This window comes from Rhea americana, unplaced genomic scaffold, assembly GCF_003343005.1.
Source record: "Rhea americana isolate MKP2758 unplaced genomic scaffold, rheAme1 scaffold_1, whole genome shotgun sequence".
Classification (NCBI taxonomy): Eukaryota; Metazoa; Chordata; class Aves; order Rheiformes; family Rheidae; genus Rhea; species Rhea americana.
In genome coordinates this window covers 18,717,539-18,727,221 of record NW_028185038.1, presented here as the reverse complement: position 1 = coordinate 18,727,221, position 9,683 = coordinate 18,717,539, and the positions used below count along the sequence as shown (strand labels likewise).

At 50.7% G+C, this 9,683-nt stretch overlaps 1 protein-coding gene across 1 annotated transcript; it reads right to left on the bottom strand.

Annotated features, from left to right (window-relative positions):
* Positions 1-3,166: 3,166 nt before the first annotated feature.
* Positions 3,167-5,484, bottom strand: LOC146601895 (tubulin alpha-1D chain-like). The gene is made up of 3 exons (XM_085326106.1): positions 5,289-5,484; positions 4,948-5,096; positions 3,167-4,138 (listed from the first exon to the last, which is right to left on the bottom strand). The coding sequence occupies exons 1-3, from the start codon at positions 5,467-5,469 to the stop codon at positions 3,167-3,169; spliced, it is 1,302 nt and encodes a 433-aa protein (XP_085182232.1). The 5' UTR covers positions 5,470-5,484.
* Positions 5,485-9,683: the final 4,199 nt, after the last annotated feature.

Sequence of the window (9,683 nt, the reverse complement as noted above, 5' to 3'; positions counted from 1 at the left end):
GAGCTGGACAGGCTGGAGAGTTGGGTGGAGAGGCATCTTATGAAGGTCAACAAAGGCAAGTGCAGAGTCCTGCATCTAAGGAGGAATAACTCCATGCACCAGTACAGGCTGCGGGCTGACCTGCTGGAGAGCAGCTCTGCAGAGAAGGACCTGGGAGTGCTGGTGGACAAGAAGTTAACCTTGAGCCAGCAATGTGTCCTTGTGGCCAAGAAGGTGAATGGCATGCTGGGGTGCACTAGGAAGAATGCTGCCAGCAGATCAAGGTGATCCTTCCACTCTACTCAGCCTTGATGAGCTGGGCCTGGTTAGCCTGGATGAGATCTTATCAATGTCTGCAATTACTTTAAGAGAGGGTGTCAAGAGGATGGGGCCAGACTCTTTTCGGTGGTGGCCAGTGACAGGACAAGAGGCAACAGGCACAAACTGAAACACGGGAAGTTCCACCTGAATATGAGGAGAAACTTCTTTCCTGTGAGAGTGACAGAGCACTGGACCAGGTCGTCCAGAGAGGTTGTGGAGTCTCCTTCTCCGGGGATATTCAAAACCCACCTGGATGCAACCCTGTCTAACAACATGCTCTAGGTGATGATGCTTGAGCAGGGGGTTGGACTAGATGATCTCCAGAGGTCCCGTCCAACCTCAACCATTCTGTGATTTTGATTCTCTGAGTTTCCCTGCCTGCCTGCTGCAATGGTGAGGCTGATCCTGGAGGTGAGCTCTGCAGACAAGGACACATGGAGCAGCCCGTGACAGTGGGGTTCCTGGGATGTCATTTTGGCCTATTCATTACTCAATTAGCTGGGGTAATAAGGGTAGATTGTAGGGACAATGGCAGGTTCGTTCATTGGTGTCCTGCAAGAAGGAAGCTCAGTGGCACCTGTAAAAGGGAGGCAGCTCCCTCTCTGCCACTGCGTTCCCACAAGGCCTTGAGCAAGTTCCTCGGTCCGCTGCGTGTCTCGGTGCCATCCAGCCCTGCTTCCAGCAGCTCCACCGTACTGACAGTGCAGTGCCTGGCACCTACCACCTCTCTCATTCATCTTGCACCCTAACACAAGGAAGGAGCAGCACATGGGGCTAGTGAGGAGGTATGTGTGGTCCCCCTGGTCCTCAGCGTGTGTCTAGCTTCAGGGACAAGCCTCTAGGCCAAGCTTAGGGCAGTCATGCATTGATAAAACGGATGCTGCTACTGTTGCGAGCGGATGAGCAGAGGTTTCTGATGCTCATGAGCTACAGGGCCATGGGGGCAGCCAGCAAGAACTACGCCTCAAGCTCACATGCCACAGAGCTGGGAGAGCTCCTGACCAGCAGCCAGGTTCCTCTCCACCACACTGCATACTGGTGCAGTCCAGTGGTTAGGAACTACAGAGCACCCCTGAATGGGATTTAAAAGCAGAGCCTGCATGCATGTGTATGCACATACTCTTTCTCCAAGCAGAACTTTGTTCTACCAGATGCACAGAGGGTTCAGCAGATTATGGAGAGAAGCCCATCTACGCATGTCAAATCAGATGGTCTAGGTGCAGCCTCAGGCCACTGGACCAGTACAGCTATTCCAGCCCTTGTCTCCATCAGGGAGGCAACAGCAAACCTGCTGCTCCAGCCCTGGTCCAGAAGAGCAAGGGCAGCTGCAGAGTCAGCTCCCAGCCAAAGCAAGCCTTGCTCTGCTCCTGGCCACACACCTAAGCAGGAAAGGCAGAACTTGTGCTGTACCTGCCCAAACAGTCTGCATCTGGTTGGGGCATTTTGCTTCTGCTCTGCTTCCCTCTCTGTACTGGGGAAGGTGTAGACATCACACTGAGACCTTCAACACGTGAATCAGCCCTTTACAGGGGAGCACATCCAAGCGCCAAGCCTAGCACGTGAAGCAGCGTCTGGAGGAGGCAGGAGTCCCAGGGGAGGTTCCCTCTCCTGCAGCTCCTACTGCCGTTGTACTCCTGGGCACACCACTCTGAGGTGCCCTCTGCCTCAGGGAGCAAGGTGAGCCAGTCTCTGAGAGCTTCCCCCATGCCAACCTTGGGGGGGTTGCCACCCCCAGGAGCCCAGCTGAGTACTGGCAAGTGGAGACAGGCTTTAATATAACAACCCTCCTCCCCCAACCCTTTCCTCAGGTTGTTTCAACTTTCCTCCAGTGTGACCCAGAGCCAGCACTGTCAGCCTTTTAATTACCGGCTGACTCAAGATCCAGAGTCTCCCTTGCATCTCAGCCAGCTCATTTTCTTGGATCACTTGCTGGGAAGGAGACTCCCAGATGGAGAAATAACCTGCTCCAGTCCAGGGATAAGATCTGCCTAGATCAAGTTAAAGCCTCCTTTTTCAGCTCATTAGCTCTTTGTATGGATTTTTGCATCCTGCTCTGGGAGAAGCCCTACCTCAGACTAATTGAGTAGCACAAGAAAGAAGAAAAAATATTAATTAGGAGACCACTCCTCACATTAGTCAGGGGCGAGTTTGGATATGGGTCACATGCTTTTATAGGGGTCTAACAGACAGCTGAAGTATTTGAATTCCCATTTCCAGACTCCAATTAGACTTCCAGGCAGGCTGAGTATTGGCAGCCCTACACGGATTGCTTTAGCAGGGCTCTGCACAGGGAGGGGATGGGAGAAACCCGATCCCACTCCCAACTATGCCTCGGAGCAGCCAGCAGGATGAAAAACCCAGAGTTGACTGCACCTCTGCACATGGACAGGCCACAGGCAGCCAGTGCCCCGGTGTGACAGGTCCTCACGGCTCATTTTGGTACTCCCCCCCTTGCCCCACAGTTTCTCCCCAGGGCAGAGGGCTCACATCACCATTACCCACCCTAGCTCACAGGGCTCAGCCCAGCCTGAAGTTACTCTGCTCCTGGAGTGGCCCGTACAGCCACATCTAAGGAGCTGGGAAAGCCCATGGGTAGGATTGCAGTGGCCAGCATAATGTAAAACCCACAAATCAGGCTGGTGGAACACCAAGACAGGAGAAGGCGAGGTTTTGCTGGTCACCATTTATTTAACTGACTTTCACTTACGCATACACAAGCTTTGACCTGCGAGTCACTTCTGGCCAAGCTATAGAGTTTCCAAGACACACTTGGTTAGACACAGCCTGTGATTCTCTTCCCTGGAAGGAATTGCAAGGCCAGGATACCAGACAATTTATAATCCAAGTTGCTTTCCCAGAGATAAGCTTATTCCTCCTCAAATTCTTCTCCGTCTGCCGAGTCCCTTCCAACCTCCTCGTAATCCTTCTCCAGGGCTGCCAGGTCTTCCCTGGCCTCCGAAAACTCACCCTCTTCCATGCCTTCCCCCACATACCAGTGCACAAAGGCACGCTTGGCATACATCAGGTCAAACTTGTGGTCCAGGCGGGCCCAGGCCTCTGCAATGGCTGTKGTGTTGCTCAGCATACAGACAGCCCGCTGCACCTTGGCCAGGTCTCCCCCCGGCACCACCGTGGGCGGCTGGTAGTTGATACCCACCTTGAAGCCCGTGGGGCACCAGTCCACAAACTGGATTGACCGGCGTGTTTTAATGGCTGCAATGGCCGCATTCACATCCTTGGGCACCACGTCACCCCGGTACAGCAGGCAGCACGCCATGTACTTGCCRCGGCGCGGGTCACATTTCACCATCTGGTTGGAGAACTCAAAGCAAGCGCTGGTGATCTCCGGCACYGACAGCTGCTCRTGGTAGGCTTTCTCTGCTGAGATGATGGGAGCATAGGTTGTGAGCGGGAAGTGTATCCGTGGGTAGGGCACCAGGTTGGTCTGAAACTCAGTCAGGTCGACATTCAAAGCACCGTCAAATCTCAGTGAGGCGGTGATGGAAGAGACAATCTGCCCAATCAGCCTGTTGAGGTTGGTGTAGGTGGGACACTCAATGTCCAGGTTGCGGTTGCAGATGTCATAGATGGCCTCGTTGTCCACCATGAAGGAGCAGTCCGAGTGCTCCAGGGTGGTGTGGGTGGTGAGGATAGAGTTGTAGGGCTCCACCACTGCTGTGGAGACCTGTGGGGCTGGGTACACAGAGAACTCCAGCTTGGACTTCTTGCTGTACTCCACAGAGAGTCGCTCCATGAGGAGGGAGGTGAAGCCCGAGCCTGTGCCTCCCCCAAAGCTGTGGAAGACCAGGAATCCTTGGAGACCACTGCACTGGTCAGCCTGTAGCACCGAGGAAAGAGCCCAGAGGACTGAGTTAGTGAGATTACTCCCATCTCAGCACATTTTGAATTGAAATTAAGCTAAGTGCTGGGTTCAACCATCAAGTTTAAGACCATGCTACTATACTGCTTATAGGTACACCCTCCACGTCTCACCTGGTGGCATCTCTTTTAGAAGCAGAGAAAATTCAGCCACTTTGAGTTACATTTTTAATGTAGGGGTAGAGACCTGGGTGACAGTTTGGACCAGATTGCTTAGTATAGTACAGGCAAGAAAAGGATCAGGAAGAGTTGGAAAGCCACTAAGAGTGTATATCTAAATCAAGTATATCTTAATGCTGTCATAACACTTCCAGAAGTCTGTGTTGGGGGAAAGCTTCTGCTCCAAGGCCAGATGGATGGGGATGAGACCTGAGTGGAAATATCAGCCAGGAACTGGAATGCGATGTCAGTTTGTGAACTGCAGGGTACCACAACTGCTGCATTTTGAGTTGAAAGACTGAAGGGCCAAAGGGTTAACAGGCAAATACTACACTCAAGAGACCCACTCTGCTGGACAGTTAAGGCACAGGAGACTTTGCAAAAACCTTTTGTTTGTTTTACTGCATTATGAGCACCTTGGTTTCCCCCTCAAGTCCCAACCAGCAAGAAGTTTCCTTCCCACCACATGCATCCCATCGTGCTGTCCCAGGTCGGTCATAGTCAAACTGACAGACCTCCACGCAGCCACCCCTCTGCTGCCCCACCTGATGGCCATGGCAGCCACAACCTGAGAGCATGAGGAACAGAGCCTCTCAATAAAGCTGTTACCATTTTACGAGCTCTGTCAACAACGGGGTCAATGATCTCTTTCCCAATGGTATAGTGGCCCCGGGCATAATTGTTGGCAGCGTCTTCTTTGCCACTGATGAGTTGATCTGGGTGGAAGAGTGTGCGGTAGGTCCCAGTCCTGATCTCATCTGGAAGAGATTGTAAACTCATGAGTGTCACTGGCATAAGAACTACCATCTGCTAAGATGCTTGCACTAATCTGGTTGGATGCCCTCCTTTTACATGAAAGCTGGTGACCTCACCAGGAGTTCTGATTACAAAAGAGGTCAGAAAGAAGGTTACATAGGTCTAACAAGAAGTTTGCAAATCTTATGTCTTACCAATGACAGTGGGCTCCAAGTCTACAAATATTGCTCTAGGCACATGCTTCCCTGATCCAGTCTCGCTGAAGAAGGTCCCAAAGGAAGAATCTGTCTGCCCTGAGGATGCATTGGAAGAGATGATGCCATCTGGCTGGATCCCGTGCTCCAAACAATACAGTTCCCAACAGGAATTGCCCATCTGGACACCAGCTTGGCCAATGTGGACAGAAATACACTCCCTCTGCATGGAGATGGGAGACAAAGAGGTTATGAACATGCACAGTGTAGCACCTCAGAGTGTCCTTATGGAGCACAAGGCAAACAGGAGTGGAGCTCCCATGACACAGGACAAGAGGAACATTAGCACAGCTTGACGGCAGTGAGGACATTTCCTCCATAGCAGGCACCCAAGAGATGTTGAACTATTAACAGATGAGCATTAGCCCCTCAGACAGAAGTTGTACTCTCATTTAAAGGGAGATACAGAGATCAAAACATTGCAGTAAGTCCTTCTGCATCCCACCACTATCATTGCACTGCACAGTAGACCAGTTCCCAGGACAGCCAGCAAGGCAGGCCATCAAGACCAGCCACAGAGCCCACAGCATGTGATAACTATCAAGTCAGACTGCTCATGCTTTCTCCTTGCTCTGCCAATCCTGGCTTGAAGCAGGACACACAAAGCCTTCCCAGGTACTTCTTCTGGTGCTCTCAGCTGGGGAGGGAGGGACTAGTTCAGACCAGCCAGCTTTGTTTCCTTATTTCTCCTTAGATTAAAAGCAGCTGCACAGGAAGAGCCAGCTGGAGGGAGGTGGTGCAAGCAAGGATGGACAGAAACTGGTCATTCACCTTCCCCATGTGAGAGCCAGCAGTTGTCCCATGAAGCTACCAGGTCTGAACCTGAGAAGGAGGGGACCCCTTTGCACACAGCATAGGTAGGCTGCTAGCTTCCTGACACAGGAGGCTGTTGAAATTAGACTTTGGGCTCAAGAGAAACTAGACTTGAGATATTCACTGAGGGTTACTAGAGGGAAAAGCCACATTCAGTTCAGGAACCTCATCTATGAGAGATTAAGCTAGAAGAGGCTCAGATATGCTTACCCAAGGCTTAGTCTGCCCTAGCACCCTGTTTTTAGGGGTGGCCTGGGTAAGGCACCAGGCTAGACACCCAGCACAGCCACTCAAATTATATTCTTACAGTAGCCTAGCACAACAAGCCCCCCACCAGGCACAGAAACACAAGGCAACATCTTACACTGAAGCAGAGAGGGTCCTGCCCTGAGAGCAGATATTTAACGTAACAGCTCTATACTCACCACAGAGCATTTATCTTCCTGCTCAGGAAGCAGCCTTGAGACAGCCTTAACAACCCCCCCTGCCCAACACCAGCACCAGCACAGGGATGCTACACCAGTCTCTGCAAGGTCAGGCCTTTCCCAGTCTGCTCCAGATCTGCCCAATCCCACAGCAGCACAGGAGGGAAGTCCTGGCTCAGTCTTGTACCAGACATGGCCAGCAAGACCCTCAAAGGAGCTTTGCAAGAGACACAGAGAGGTCTGAAAGTGCTTCAGCCTTGGCTGACCCCAGCAGGTCATTCCTCCTCAGGCCTGGAGAAGGTGGCAGACACCAGACTTGCAAGCCAGTCCAAGCTCCCAGCTCTGGAGACCCCCACAAGCACCAGCTCTTCACCCCAGGAGTTCATTCTCCAGGCCTTGCATGCTTCTAAGCTCATTGCTTCTTCCCCACCTTTCCCCCAACAGGCACAAATAAAGAGAAAAGCAACCTCCAGTCATCCTCCTGCTGAGCTGAGGAGGACCAGCCATAACAGCTACTGCTACCCAGAGAGCAATCTCTTCCTCAAGCCCCACAGCTACTCACCATGACTCTGGACCACCTGAGCTCCTCACTGAAATCCCACCCCCACCCCCTTCTCACAGCATTTTATAGCAGCAGAGCTGGGCTCACCATTAAAGGGGCAGTGTGGCTTCCTCCTGCCTCCTGCCCTTTCCTCTTATGCACATCTGCTAACCAAGTTCTCTAACTTTTCTGCTCCTAAAGAGGTAGCAATACGGGGCAAACAACTTGCTTTGAAGGAATTGCTCCTGAAGAGCTGTAGGATTTGGGGTTCCTTTGGCTTTTAAACACTAATGCAGCATTGCTAACCCAAGTGTGTCTAATATCACATTCTACGAAATCAGGAAAATAGTTTTAAATGTTTTTTCAGGGAGTATCTGGATTATTTTGATTTTTTTTTAAGATGAGGCTTTTTTTTTAAGCATATTTTGCAATCTTCAGGGCTGGAAACCTGCCCTCCCACCTTCATCCCGCTTCCATGAATGAAAGCAGCACGTTTCTCAGACTGCCTGGGATCAGCTGGGAGTTGCAAGATAGAGCTACTGCCTCTGGGTAAGGTTGTGGGGCTGGGATGACTTCTTCAGCATTGGTGGCAGAAGCAAGCAGGACTCTGCAGTCTCTAGGACCACGCTGTCATAGGTAACATTGGGCTTGTCTGCAACCAGAGCCGCAAAAGCAATCTTACCCCCGCCCCCACCCCGGTCTGTGCCCGAATTTTCACTGTTTTCACTTTTCTTCAAACCTCCCAGGGCCAGATCTGATGCCGAGGGTGCGGGGCTTGCCCCTGCCTGGGTGGCCCAGGGTGGCAGGGTGTGCAGTTCTCCTGACCAGCTCTGGCCCATTGACTATGCCAGGACTGTAGCTTGTCCCTGTGAAGCTGAGTCCCGCCACGAGAAGGGATCTCGGGGACCTGTTGGTTTTCCTTCTCTCAAATAGAGATAATGGCAGTTTATGGTAAAAATTCATCAGAGACACTGAAGCTGCTGCGGGATGCGGGGATGATGGATGCTCTGGAAAACCCTGGAGGGCCGGGGAGAGAGGTTATGGTACATCGCATGACGCCAGGACTGAGAGGTACCCGGTGAGATCGCACACTGCAAACGGACGATGGTTTTATTTTTCATGCAGCGTGTATGAAAGCAAGAAACTCAGGGGCACAGGATACCCTGAAGGCCAGAAACACAAGTGTTTAAAGCTGGATTAGGTCCAAGTCGTGAGGACTGGCTCCATGGGGGCTATTAAACTTCACAATTGGGTCCCTTTCTCTCCCCCCCCCATCTCACCAGCCTTCTCAGACTCAGCAGCAGGAAGGTTGGAGCTTTCCAAGGGGGAGAGCAGAAAATGGGAATCTCCAGGGAAAGAACCTATGGAAAAGCATTGGAAAGGTAGAAGTCAAAAAAATTAAAAGCAAATGTTCATGAGAGATACATGGAACAGAGAGAAGCACTCCATCCGTGGGAGGATATTGGGTCATCTACCCCATTTGTAAGAGGTCCCCTGGAGTTATCCTCCCCTTGGTTGGGTTTGGAGGAGACTTGCAGGAAGATAATGTTTGGTGGAGGATATATGGGGAGTTTGACAGTCCCTGATGAGGGCTTTTATGTAAGTAAAGTGAAAAATTTATTGTTAGTGTAATGGAAATCTTAGTAGACAAGAACCATCGTTAGTCTAGATCTAACTGTGGCAGAAAAAGAAGAAATAATAGTACAGTTAGAGTGCTTATATACAGAACAAAAATGCAATAATAGTAATAATACAATTAAAATCGCAATGCACATAGTTTCTCTCTCTTCTCTTGGAGTTATCTCACCCTTCCTTCTCTGTCTGTTACAGCTGGCAGCTTTGGACTGCTCAAGGGGATAACCCTGTAAGTTGTCAGCCTCCAGAGTCCTTTGCTGGGGGGAAATATCATGTTGATGTTGCTGGTTTCTTCTTCCTCCTCCAGGATCCATTCGGAGTCATTTTTATATGTTTAGTAACATGTTTTGACACATTTCTCTTTCTTCATTAGCCTGCAGCTCCAGCCTACATCTGAATTTACTTTATACGGCGTCATTAACACATATCAGATGTTATTTCTTCATTACCTCTAAAGCCAGTTTTGTTTAGCTGCAGGTCTTCCTTTCTTTAGATGACCTTGGGTGATCATAGCCATGGGCTCTCCAGGGCCAAACGCGTGCCTCATCTCTGTCATCCTATGTCTGTATTACACTGCACCATTGCCTGTGCCTCCACTTCCCCGTCATACCAGGCCAGTATTTCTCTATATTCCATCATTGTGTTAGAGCCATAAATATGTCATTCTACCTAGAACAACTGCTTGCTACTGCTATCGATATAGAACTGTGGCTGCACCTCATGAAGATAACCAAAAGTAAAACAAATTAGCCATGGACACCTGCTCGATTAGGGGGGATGCTGCCATAGCTAAACCAAGTAAAATAAAGTTACAGGCCAGCCAAAAAAAGTTCAGACAGAGCAGGCCTAACAAGCCCCAGCCCTGAGACCTTGCCAACTCATCACAAAGCTTATAGACTGATGCTAGCAATGGCAAAACAA